The 13,479-nt window shown below is 39.4% G+C and overlaps 1 protein-coding gene across 1 annotated transcript in view; it reads left to right on the forward strand.

The window, feature by feature from the left end:
* MYH10 (myosin heavy chain 10) overlaps positions 1–13,479 on the forward strand; it is a 96,322-nt gene that overhangs the window by 52,991 nt on the left and 29,852 nt on the right. Inside the window, exons 16-24 of the mRNA XM_019542830.1 lie at positions 1,995–2,188; positions 2,344–2,465; positions 3,253–3,322; positions 3,422–3,582; positions 4,045–4,153; positions 4,242–4,373; positions 5,797–6,003; positions 7,370–7,507; positions 8,585–8,708. Of these exons, the coding sequence (XP_019398375.1) occupies positions 1,995–2,188; positions 2,344–2,465; positions 3,253–3,322; positions 3,422–3,582; positions 4,045–4,153; positions 4,242–4,373; positions 5,797–6,003; positions 7,370–7,507; positions 8,585–8,708 (1,257 nt within the window). The remainder of the gene's footprint in view (positions 1–1,994; positions 2,189–2,343; positions 2,466–3,252; positions 3,323–3,421; positions 3,583–4,044; positions 4,154–4,241; positions 4,374–5,796; positions 6,004–7,369; positions 7,508–8,584; positions 8,709–13,479) is intronic.

A 13,479-nucleotide genomic window follows, 5' to 3' on the forward strand; every position in this document is an offset into this window, starting at 1 on the left:
TAGTTGTCCCTAGGCACACCTGCACATGCACTCTGGCATGCCGCAGCTTGCCCCAGGTGGGGTAGGAGAGGCTGGGGCCAGAGCAGCCTTACCTGGAGTCCTAGGGGCCTCTCAGGGCTACAGTGATGACAGTCTGAGTGCGTGGAGTCTGGTGGGCAGTTGGAGCGTGGCTCTGGCCAGCCAGGCTATGGTTTCGGGTGATGCATGCTGCAGCCATATGCATCACACCGCTTTTTTTCTTTTACACTGCAATCTCCCAGTGTCAAAGCTGCAAATTAGCAGTGAGGCAAACGCGCACATGTGGCTAATACAGTTTGCAGAGCCGCAGAAGGGTTTGTGGCACCAGACTGCACGTGTGCACTCCATAGAGACATGCCCTGGAGTTTCATTTCTAATCCTAATACAGCTTGTGTTTCCTGCTATTTATTTGAACCTTATGACAAGTCAGTACATACTATATAAGCATGAATGGATCTAGGATTCAGAAAAGGGGAATGCAAGATGGTGTGGCACATGATTGCATGTAACACAAATATTTTTCTCCAGTTAAAGAGAAGCTACAAGCCTTACTTTACTAATATGCTAGGGAGCTAGCATTACATTATTCAGCTTATTAAGTTTAAAAAAAAACACAAACTAGGCAAAAAAAGTAAAATGTAATTGTTTTATTAGTTTTGTATCTATTATAGATAAATGTATATCTCTTATTCAGATTTGTGAAACAAAATCTAGTCATCTTAAGTGTTGTGACAGTGCCTCTGGTACTTTGGTGTCAGTCATTTCTATACCTGAGTTAATATTGCCACACCTGAATTAAAGCTTTTATCTAGAGCTAAAAACAGTCTGCATGGTTGTGAAATACAAGAGAGACATTGTCAGGAATGGCTAACAGAAAGCAAAATTGTAAAAGACAGGATAGCTTGAATAGTGGAGCATCGAGATCATTATAAAGGAGAGAGAGTTGTTAACATCTGACAAAGTAAAGAGAGGTTAGGAGAAATTACATTATATTAAATCATTTGGCTGCCTGGAGTAGAAATGCCACTTTCTCTTTCTGGCAGTTGTTTTTCAAGTTTGGGTTTAAAGGAATCAAATGCTGGGTGCAACTGCACAGCTGCCCTGCGTGTCTGCGTGCACCCCCCCCCCCCAACACACACACACTTTTTTTTATTTCTTTAAGAAATCTAGTTTAAGTTGCATTTACTCTCTAGGTCTAAGCATTTTCTTTTGATATTAGCATTCCCTTTGTTTGATCAGGGACAAATTATAGAAAGATCTACCTGATCGCACTTTTTAATTATTTCTGAAGTCTTTCTATCCTGATGCCCTGTTGAAGCTTTGAAACTCTTGGAATTTTGTTATACGGTTTTCATACTTCGAATTATACTTTTGGCTGAGTACGTCTTTACAGTTTTTCAAAGTACCTTTTGGTTTGGGAGAACTGGTACATTCCTTTCTTTTGCACAACAATAACTTATATGATCAGTAAAAGGAAATGTCTATAAAATCTTAAAATTCATCAGGATTTTCATTTAATTATATTAATATGCAACTTCTTATTTAAGCAGCTCCATGCAGTTCAAAGTTTCAAACTTTCAGTCTCTGGAACTATTTCCCTTAAGCATTTTCACATCATACATGGTTGGCAGTTTTCAAGCACTTTTGTGACTTATCAGTCCGAAGTTCACTGAAATAGAGACAGTGGCTTTTATTGGTGTAATTAAAACTGCAAAATAAGAAGAGCTTGATGTTTTTTAGTGTGTATTTGTCAAAGCTATAGTATTTAGACATATGAGTTTGTGGCTTTCAAATCCACTGCTTCTGCACAGTTTCCCTAATACATGCTGACTGCCTTGCCTACAGATGGCATTTTCTATCATTTGTTTCACAAAGCTTTTGCTGCTGCTTTGTTGCTCCTCTGTACTGTATTTTTTTGTATCCTGTTAATTTTAAGGCCTGCCTTTAATTTATTTTTCTTGTCATTTTTTTTTTAGTGGACCGTATTGTGGGTCTGGATCAAGTCACTGGTATGACAGAGACAGCTTTTGGCTCTGCGTACAAGACCAAGAAGGGCATGTTTCGTACTGTGGGGCAGCTGTACAAGGAATCTCTCACCAAACTGATGGCAACTCTTCGAAACACAAATCCAAATTTTGTTCGCTGCATTATTCCAAACCATGAGAAAAGGGTATGTACTTCACAAGCATTGTAGCAACTCATGCACCGAATCATTTTTTGTTTCACAGCAGAGGGAGACATAGATGAAGTCCTGAAGTCTGTAATAACTGTATTTCCTCTCTACGCTTTCAAAGAATAAAGATGATCTTTTTTTTATGTGTACAGGCTGGAAAGCTAGATCCTCACCTGGTCCTAGATCAGCTACGTTGTAATGGTGTTCTGGAAGGAATAAGGATTTGTCGGCAAGGATTTCCAAACAGGATCGTATTCCAGGAATTTAGACAGAGGTACTAGAGAAAACAGTTCAGGTTTTTGTGTGTGTGAATGTTTTTATTTTATAATGTAGATGACTTAAGGTTAAAGGGGTTACATGCTGCTTCCTTTTTTCCCCTGTCCTACTGCTATTTCTTTTGTCTTGCCACGATGGCTCTAAAGCAAACCTCTACATCTTGTATTTAAATTTTTTTAAGACTGAAGCCCCTTTTTTGAAGTTGTCATAAGCATTTTGATACCAAGGTTAATTATGAAAATGCAACTTTTTGTTCTTGGTTGAATTTAACCACTTGGAAAAAAAATGGCTTGGGGAGACTCCCCTGTGGCCTGCTTGCATCTGGAGAGTGATTTTTGAATATTCAGAGCTTTCTAGGATAAAATAGCTTATTTTATCTTAACAGTCCTGGTTCCAAAATGAAGCATTTTAGGTGCATTTTTTCTCTTGGGGAAGACTTACCACATCTCTTACGTTAATTTTTGTGTTGGAAAAAGGTATATAATTTCATAAAGATACTTCTGTCCTGAAACACTTGCAGGGTTCTCTATTTAAAGATATAAATCACCTAGAAATTGTTTTTCAAGAATTCCAAATATTCTTGTACTGACTACTGGATTAAGCAATCGTCTTTTGGTTTGTTTCTGGTTAAAACATTAAGACTACTGGCTCATTCTCCCCTGCTTCTCTTGACAGGAAAGTTTCAAGCTTAGTTTAGAAATAAAGGTAAAGTTAATGTTCATGAGTATAATTCTGTTGGTAAATTACTGTAAGGTCTAATGGCTTACTTTTGGCTTAATTTACAGATATGAGATACTTACTCCCAATGCCATACCTAAAGGTTTTATGGATGGCAAACAGGCTTGTGAACGAATGGTACGTGTTTAGAAAATTCAGATGCAACATATTTTAAACCTTGAAGCTGAAAGTATTTTGTCTTACTGTTTTACAAAAATTAATATGCCTGCATCATAGATCAGAGCTTTGGAGTTGGACCCGAACTTATACAGAATTGGACAGAGCAAGATTTTTTTTCGAGCTGGTGTCTTGGCACATTTGGAAGAAGAACGGGACCTGAAGATTACAGACATCATTATTTTCTTCCAAGCAGTCTGCAGAGGATACCTGGCAAGAAAGTAAAGGACCCTCTAATAAGTGGGCTGTTTATGCAGTCATTTTTTCTTAATATCTAAATGTAAACTTAAGTTTTTGGATAAATATATATGTAAGAGCTAGAAAGACTGGCTAAACCCACAGAAAGGTGTTATATGATAAATTGTATAACTGTCAGTAATCATTATTTAGAAAGTTCATATGAAACGGTAGAGTATGTTTTCAGTGCTATTTTTAAATTGCTGATTAGATACTACTTATCAAGAAAAATCTTTTTATTTATATCATGGCTATCTATGAAAATTTCTTTTGAACCACATGTTTCTCAAACTTTCCCTGGAGGGTTGCTTTCTGGAAATAGGGGAAATGTTCAGAGAGATTGTACTATTTAGTCATTTGCCTTTTTGATGGATAATCTAACTATTAAACATACTTTATACTTCGCTGTATATAATATGGAAAATGGTTTATTTTTCTGTTCTCAGGGCTTTTGCAAAGAAACAGCAGCAGTTGAGTGCTTTAAAAATCCTGCAAAGGAATTGTGCAGCATATTTAAAACTAAGGCACTGGCAGTGGTGGAGAGTTTTCACAAAGGTTGGCTATTTCTTTTAACACTTTTGACTGTGTGACACTGCCACATTTTCTTGCCCTTTCACACACTCATTTTCTAATTTCCTTACAGGTGAAGCCACTTCTGCAGGTTACTCGACAGGAGGAAGAACTTCAGGCTAAAGATGAGGAGTTGATGAAGGTGAGAGAGAAACAGACAAAAGTGGAAGCAGAACTTGAGGAGATGGAGAGGAAACATCAACAGGTTTGTTTTGTATAAGATCAATCTTTACTTTAAAGTCCCATGTATAATAGTCTGCATACTTCTGTGCAGAACTATACTTGACTGTACTGGCAGTTCTGAGGAAAGAATGCAACAGAGTATAAAGAGAAAGATACTACAGAGGAAACTGCTTTGGATTTGACTTGATTCCATCTCCCTAATGGGCAGTACCTTGAGTTTTTGAGAAATGGATGGCAAGTTCATCCAGAAATAAAACATGTTTTAAATAATACACATTTAGACAGTCTGTCATACAGTTAACAACTTTTCATTAGCTATGCCACTTTCATTTTGAGATGCATTTTTTAGATCAAGAAAAGTTCTATGTAAACAGTGCACATGCATGTCTTCCCTCCCTTTTCCTGCTCCCCCTCCCCAACGCACACTTTTTCCTGCAAGCGAAATTAAAAATGGATTTATGTTGACCAATAACTAGTATATTAACAGAAAGCTGACTGAAGTTGTGTTGTGTTGTCTGAGCAATTGTCATGTTAAGGAAAGCTTGTGATACTCTAGTGATTGGTGTATTAAGTCTGATTATTTTAAAATATTCACAGGAAAAAGAAACTTGCAAAGCATAGAGTAGGAAATAATAAAATTTTAGAATTATACTTAAGTGATTATCAGGTTAATTAGAGAATAGTTTAAAGAGCAGGGGGAAGAGATTGGTTGCAGAAATTGTGGAGAAGATTGAATACTTAAATAGTTGTAAATAATGACGAGAGTAAAACTTATTTCTACAGCTATCAAGAGGGTGTGCATGTCAAAGAAAGAGAACGTATGGCAACAAGGGAAGGTAAAATAGAAGCTGTGAATAGGGAAAAGTAGGCCGAATAACCTACATCAGACAGTAGTGGACACCCATGTGTAGCCTCCTCAAAAAAAGTGGTGTGGGAAGCCCCATCACCCAAATAGTCTAAAACCAACTAGACAAATTTTTGAAAAATACTTATGTTGTCACTAGGAGCGTCTGAGGCAGAGAATGGATTAGATCAGCGGGGGCCAACTTTTTTGGTAGGCATGTCGCAAATTCACCCTGCTCCTTTTCTGAGTGCCGCTGCAATCCTCTTCTGCCTGATCTGCTGCTTTGCTTTCTGCTCCCTGCCCAATCTCTTGCTCTGATTTATTCTCCTTGCTCCATCTGATGCTGTGCTGCCTCTCCCTTCCCTGATATACCACGTGGCACACACAGAGGCTATCTGTGTCACTTGTGGCACTCATGCTGCAGGTTGGCCACTCCTGGATTAGATGAACAAAGAGCACATCCTGTATTTTAATTTCTTCCCTTCTATTTTTGGAAGAGAGCAAGCTTTCAGCTTCTGTAACTCGTGTCTCATCTCATCTGAGGAGCTTTGACATCAGTGATGGTGAAGTTTTGATATTTCACTTTGTATAATATTTGTAGCTTTTAGAAGAAAAGAATATTCTTGCGGAACAGCTCCAGGCTGAGACAGAGCTCTTTGCTGAAGCTGAGGAGATGAGAGCCCGCCTAGCTGCCAAGAAGCAGGAGTTAGAAGAGATTCTACATGATCTGGAGTCCAGGGTTGAGGAGGAAGAGGAAAGGAACCAAATACTCCAGAATGAAAAGAAAAAGATGCAAGGACATATTCAGGTATTCCTCTCAGCACTATTAAAATGAAAGGAAGCATACAAAATTCTGTTAACTATAGGGGGCAATTTACAGTGCCCTAAAACTTTCCTCTAGAGGGAATGAAAGAAGTGAGAGAAAAGAGCTATCATTTGTAATATCTCACTTCTCAAAATATGTTTTACTGTAGAATGTACTTCACTCTAAAATGAGATCCATGAAGTTTCAGACACATTCTTGACGCAGAAATAAATTTCAAGTGTTTTGGAGAATATTTATTGTTCATTTTTTGTCTGTTTTTTTTTCCCAGAGCAGGCATCCAAGGCTATATCCACTTTAAATTGCTGATTTTTTTTTTTTTCTTTTTCCCTGCACACCATCATTGCACATTAGAATATTTAGCCAGAATATTTCCCTTTGAGCATATAGAGATTAAAAAATACCTATAGTTAAAGGAACACAAATATTATTGTTTTATTTTGTCTGGTTTTATTTTAAGCTGCTTTGAGCTTTTTTGAAAGCTAGAGACCTGTGTTCCTAAATCCCTTGACCAGTCTTGAAAATCTCACCTTTTGGTTCTGAATAAAAATGATTCTCTCAAATTTTAGTGGTTTGGAATTTGGCAAATATTATTTTTTTAAAAAAGATCATAATACAGTGCATTGTTACCATGCTGCTGTTTATCAGCTTTCCTAGGCATATATATTTGGATATCCAGGCCAACTTGGATACCCTGCCCCACTCCACTTTTTGGATATAGATTTGTATTGAAAACTGGAAAACTCTTCATTATTATATCCATTTCCTCAGTTCTCTAGTTTTTGCTTACACATTTAAATATTTCAATGTACAGTGCAGGGGCCTTTGCTGTTCCCCAGATGTGAGAACTTCTGCATTTTGACTCATTTGAATGTAATGGTCTTTGACGTTATTGTGAAGGTCAGTTCACTAACCAAAGTCAAACAAAAGTGGGACCTGAAGGAATGATGAAAAACCATTCAGAATTAGAGCTGCTATTTAGCAAACTCAGGGAGTTGAAGGTTTATGCAGTGAATGTACTATTCCTGGAAGGAATGAAGTACAGACATGATATGATGATATACAATAATACAAGATATGCGATGTGTGCAACATGGCAGGGTTAGCTGCTTTGAAAACAATAGATTTGAATTTCCTGACTTATAGTGTAACTGAACTCTATAATAACTTTGCATTAATATAGCATATAGAATCAGGAATTCTTAGTGTAAGGCTGCATTATGCTGGTCTTGTGTACAGTTGAAGCCCTATTTCAGTGTATTAATATAGAAAGTGAAGGGCCTTTTAAAATAAAGTAAGACATGTATATGTACTTGGAGATAGAATATTCCTTGTTTATCCACTTTCTTAGGATCTAGAAGAGCAACTTGATGAGGAAGAAGGAGCTCGACAGAAGTTGCAACTTGAAAAGGTAACGGCTGAAGCTAAAATCAAGAAGATGGAAGAAGAGATCCTGCTTTTAGAGGACCAAAATTCCAAATTTTTGAAGGTAAGAAACCAGTTGATGTTGCTAGTTAAATCTCCATATGTGAGGTGGTAGGTTTCAGTAAAGATCTTCATTCTCTCCCCTGCCCAAATCACCATATTTTTCCTTATCTTTAAAGGACTGAGACTACTTTTCCACATTACTTTTAGTTTCTGATCTTGCTGAAGCACTATGACTTTCTAAAAACTGGTTCTGTAAGGGGTTTGCTGTCTTTACAAGATGCATTTGTCATGAACTCAGCAAGCTTCATATGGTGATCTAAATTAGGGTTATCCAACCTTTAAGTGGCTAGGTGCCACACACTCAATGAGCTGCACATCCAGTGAGACACCAGTAGGCCTGACAGACCCCTTGGCTGCATGTGACATGGATGCTTACCCAGCCTGGGGCTCACCCTGAGCTCCACATATTGTGCCATGCCACGCCACACTACACTGCCCTCTGGGGTGAATACAGAATGTAGAAGCTAGAGAGAGATGAGGGAGACTGGAGCCTCTGGCTGCTGGCACAGCCAGAATGATAAGGGGAGTTGCAGCTGGTCAGGAGCCTGAGGGCCACAACTTAAACCCTAGTGGGCTATGTGCAGCCCATGGGCTTTCCAAATTAACAAGCTAAGAGTCCTCAGGATCGTTTTACTACAGTTACTTTTTAGTCTTCCAAGAGGAGACTGGGCAGACACCTTGGTGGGATCATTTGATCTCAACAGTATTCTTGCCCAAAGGAGGGGAGTTGGATTTGATCTTGCAAGGTCCCTTCCAGCCCTTAATTTCTATTATTTCTGTGCATTGCTCAATAAGAAATAGTGTGCAGATATGCTTTTAGACCTGAGTTGTCAGATGTCTAGTGACTTTCTGAAAGAGTGCATCATGTACAATTTGAAATCTGAGGCATTCCAAATCACTAGCTGCTTTTGAAGTTGAAGCCCTTAATATTTTGGTAATAATCAAAATTATCATTAATTCTAAACTGCAGCCAGTTGATTGCCTTTTGCTGAAGTAAAAGATGTTCTACATTCACTAGTTTTGGGTGTTTCTAGGCACTTCATTCACATTCTAACAGTCAATCTTCTTTCCCCACTAGGAAAAGAAATTGATGGAAGACAGGATTGCTGAATGTACCTCTCAGCTAGCTGAAGAAGAAGAAAAGGCCAAAAATTTGGCTAAACTCAAGAACAAGCAGGAAATGATGATCACGGATTTAGAAGGTTAGGCCTTTTTTTTTGTCAATCTGATTCCCAAAATCTTAGTAACTGATTTGAAAATACTAGGTCACTTACAACACTACCACAAATGAGCATCTTTTGCAAGAGTATCTCGATAACAGCTATATTCAACCTGTATAACAAAGGGCAGAAATGAATGTCACCTTTGTACCACCATCAACACTTCTATGGTGGCACAGAGTGAAAGCAAACAGATATCTATACCTTTATGTTGTGCCAGAAATGCTCAAATTTGTGTCCCTGACACAGGATAATAATAAATTGGGCTGCTTTATTGCAGCCCATGTCTGTTCATTTGCTAATGGTGGAAGAGCTTGGGCAGGGGTTCCTTGGACAAGAGGGGTCCAGTCGTACACACCCTGGGATGTGATGGGTAAGCAGAGAAGGTTGGAGCTTTGAAGTGCCTATCTGCAAGCAGGGGTGTTCATCTGCAGGGGATTTCCCCATGTGCCCTGCAAGTGTGGAGCAGGGGAAGTTCCCATAGGGCACATCCCCACTTTGCTTTTGCAGCCCCGTGCTGCTTCCAGAAACACTTGACCATCTGACATGCATTTCTGACAGAAGCCTGGGAGCACCTCCTCCACCTTCCCTCCCCACCCTGCACTTGCAGACGCACACAGGGAACTTTCTTGCAAAGGGATTTCCCTGTACCCACTTGTAAAAACAGTGGGGGTCTCCTATGGGAGTTCTCCCCTCTGCACTTGCAGACATGTATGTATGAGGTTTTTCATCTGCCCCTACAAGCACAGAGAAGGGAAACTCCCACAGGGGTCTCCTCCCCAACACAGGGGACACATCTGCAAGTGGGAGGTTTCCCACTTACAGATGTCACCAGTTGCCACATCCCAACCACATCTATAGATGTTGTGCAACCAGTTGTGCCATGGCATATCATGGTGCAGCTATTTGTACTCCATCAACAGTGTCTGTTTCTAACCTTGAAGTCCCAATTACAGCAAAATAACAAAAATCTGATGTAGCTTCTGGCTGCATCAACATAGTACCATTTTTTACTAATTTGTTCACGCTTCATTTTTAATAAACCCATTCATTTACCAACTGTCCTTAATTTTTTTTTTTTTTTTTTTTAAAGGCACTAGACACATCCTTTAGGGGGAGAGCAAAAGGTCCTTGGGAATAGTAATTGTGATTCTGTACGTTAAATACAATAAAATGGCATTTTTTTAAAAAAAAAGAATGTCACTGGCTAACTTTTTTTATTTTGGTTAACAAAATTCTTGAATAAACAATTCTGAATTATTTTGCTTTTCCCAATGCTTTTGTTTATCTTAAGTAGTGCCCTCTTCTGGTTTTTATACTTGTTCCAGATTTTATATATTTATAAGAAATACTGCAAAATGTTTGATATGTAGCCATTTGTCAAGCCAATATTGTATGTAACCCCATCTTAAATCTGATTGATAACAAAATGACTTCTGGCTGTAAAATGCCTGTTTTAAATGTCTGACTTAGCAGTTAGCTAACTGTTATGCAGAATAATTCTGTGCTACTTGTTATACCCTAATTTAGAAAATTATTTGTCACCTACTGTACTAGGACCAATCTTGCTACATATTTTATAACTGACTTTATTATGCAAAAATACGTTTTTTTGAATCTTCTCCAGTTGAGCAAAAAATTGAATTAATAAGGGTAGCAGCTGACTTCTGTAGCTTTTGTTTTACTTTTATTCAGAGGCCTTAAGATGGACATAAGTGAATTTAGTTACTCACTGGAAAAGAATGCTTGTTGAACCCTATGCCTACATCAGCTTTAGCATTGCTCAGCTGCTTCAACAACTGGTAGTTAATGAGTATTGCTAGGATTATCTAGAAAATGGAAGCTAAAGTTCATAGGCAGTATGCTGCATTCCCTTGTGAAAGTATAACAATATGTCCTCTTATGAATAGCTTCATAAATGGCTTCCAGGCTCTATTTGTTAAGAAAGTCATACTGCAGATAACTAATTTTTAGTTTCCCTGGTAACCAGGTCCCTGTCACTTGAACACTTTTTATTTGTTTCCATTATTTCTAATCCTGTGACTGGATCTGTTATAGAACACACCCTGGATTTCTTTCTTCCCATCTGAAACAGTTTTATTATTTTGCTTTTCCCAGTGCTCTGGTTATCTTTCGTTCCCCCTTCTATTCTTTGCACTGTTTCAGATTTTATGTGTGTAATATTAGAAATACTGCAAAATGTTTGATATGTAGCCATTTGCGAACTAAACTTTGTATGTAATCCCCTATTAAATTTTATTCTAAAAAATTATTTCTGGCTTAGGATCAATGAACAAACTGATTTTAAAGATTTTGGCATTTTCCACAAACAAGTCCTCTTTGCTCCCCAGTTTTAGTCCCTGGTCCTGAAGAATTTAGCAGCAGGGAAACAGCTTGAGGACACCTAAGCCTCTCCTTAAATGCAGTATGTTAGGACACCTGAGGCTTGAGAAGAACTGCTTCTAAGTAGAAACATAATCAGAGAAAATTAGGGTTGAAAGGACCTCAGGAGGTCATCTAGTCCAACCCCATGCTCAAAGCAGGACCAACCTCAACTAGATCATCCCAGCCAAAGTTCTGTCCAAGGATGGACGTTTCCGCAGCCTCTCTGGGTAACCTGTTCCAGTGTTTTACTACCCTCCTAGTGAGAGAATTTTTTCCTAATATCTAACCTAAACTTCCCTTGCTGCAAATTGAGACCATTGCTCCTTGCTCTGTCAACTGCCACCACTGAGAACAGTCTAGCTCCATCCTCCTTGAAACCACCCTCCAGGTAGTTGAAGGCTTCTATTAAATCCCATCTGTCTTCTCTTCTCCGGACTAAATAAGCCCAGTTCCCTCAGTCTCTCTTCATAAGTCATGTGCCCCAACCCCTGAACCATTTTCATTGGCCTCTGCTGGACTCTCCAATTTGTCTACGTCTTTTCTATAGTGAGGGGCCCAAAATTGGACACGGTACTCCAGATGTTGGCTAACCAGTGTTGAATAGAAGGGAAGAATCGCATCCCTTGATGTGCTGACAACACTCCTACTAATGCAGCCCAGTATGTTGTCAGCCTTCTTCACAACAAGGGCACACTGCTGGCTCCTATTCAGCTTATGGTCTACTATAACCCCTAGGTGCTTTTCTGCAGAGCTGCTGCTTAGCCAGTCAGTCTGGAGCCTGCACCAGTGAATGTTCCCAGTGTGCAGGAAGACTAGCAAGTATAGCAGAAGAGCTGCTTGGCTTGGTAATGAATTCTTCAGTGAGCTAAAACACAAAATGGAAGCTTACAAGAAGTGGAAACTTGAACAAACATCTAGGGAGGAATATAAGAATATTGCTTGGGCATGCAGGGATTACATCAGGAGGTCCCCCTTCCCCTCTCCGCTCCCCGCAAGCCTTGCTCCCAGCCTCCCATCTTATGCTGCAATTAACACATTCAGTGCAGCACAAATGTAATGCATAGAGGGGACCAGAGACAAGTATGACCTGCTGGGGAAGAGAGCATGGTGTTTGTAAAGGGAAATGCTGCTTCACCAATTTGCTGGAGTTATTTATAGGTCTTAATGAGCACATGGACAAAGAGGATCCAGTTGATCTAAATTTTGGGGATTTTCAAAAACGCTTTTGACAAGGTCTCTCCCCAGAAGCTTTTTAAAAATTGAGTTGCCACAGGATTAGAAGGAAGGTTGTTTCACAGATTGGGAACTAATTAAAAGATACAAAGCAAAGGGTAGGCCTAAATAGTCACTGTTCAGAATTGAATGAGATCAAAAGTGGGGTCCTGCAGGGATCTGTTCTTGGCTTGGTTTTGAACGTTTTCATCAGTGGCCTGTGGGTTGAATGGGGCTGAGCACTGAAATTCCAAGTATTGCAGATGATACTAAATTATTCTGGGTAGTTAAATCGCAAACTAATGGAGAGGAACTGCAGAAAGATCTCACCAAGCTGAATGAGTGAACAGGAAACTGGCGGATGAACTTCAGTGTTGACAAGTGCAAGTTAACACACATGGGGAGAAATGAGTTAAACTATACGTGCACAGGGTTGGGTTCTGAACCAGCTGTTAAAATTCAGAAAAGAGACCTTTGAAGTGCGTGGACAAAGTTAACAGGAAACTGTTATTCACCAAGTCCCAGATTGCTAGAACTAGGGGGCATCCACTGAAATAAGTAAGACAGGCTTAAAACTAATAAGAGAGTACTTTTTTAAGCTGTGCATGGTTAATTTGTGGAACTCATTGCCTCAGGGTGTTATAGAGACCAATAATATAGCCAGGTTCAAACAGGGATTAGATTAATTAATGGATGACAGATCTATTAACAGCTGTTGAACAGAATGATCAGAGGGGTTTCCTCTGGCCTCTCTAAACCAATGATGGTAGATGCCAGGGTGGGTAGTGAATAGGGGATAGATCATTCTAGATGTATCTAGTTTAGTGCTCTTCCAAAAGCATCCACTTCTGACTAGGGCTGTGCAAAGTGATTCACTTCAGAGGGGATTCAGCCCGATTTGGTGGCTGCATATATGAATTGAATTGGGAGACCCGTTAAAAGGTGCAAATTGATTCAGGAGCCTCCAAATCGATTTGGCACCTATTTAGAGATTCTGCCATAGACTAAACAGGCAACAGTCCTCAACCACACTGGACACAGCTGCTTCCAGCTCATAAGTCTGATGTGGTGGGTGAAGGGGGAAGGAAAAGGGAGTGGGGAGGGAGGGAGCAGATCAATGCCCCCACAACAAGGGAGGGATTGGGGCTGGGACAAG

Source organism: Crocodylus porosus, unplaced genomic scaffold, assembly GCF_001723895.1.
Source record: "Crocodylus porosus isolate Cpor-Errol unplaced genomic scaffold, CroPor_comp1, whole genome shotgun sequence".
Lineage (NCBI taxonomy): Eukaryota > Metazoa > Chordata > Crocodylia > Crocodylidae > Crocodylus > Crocodylus porosus.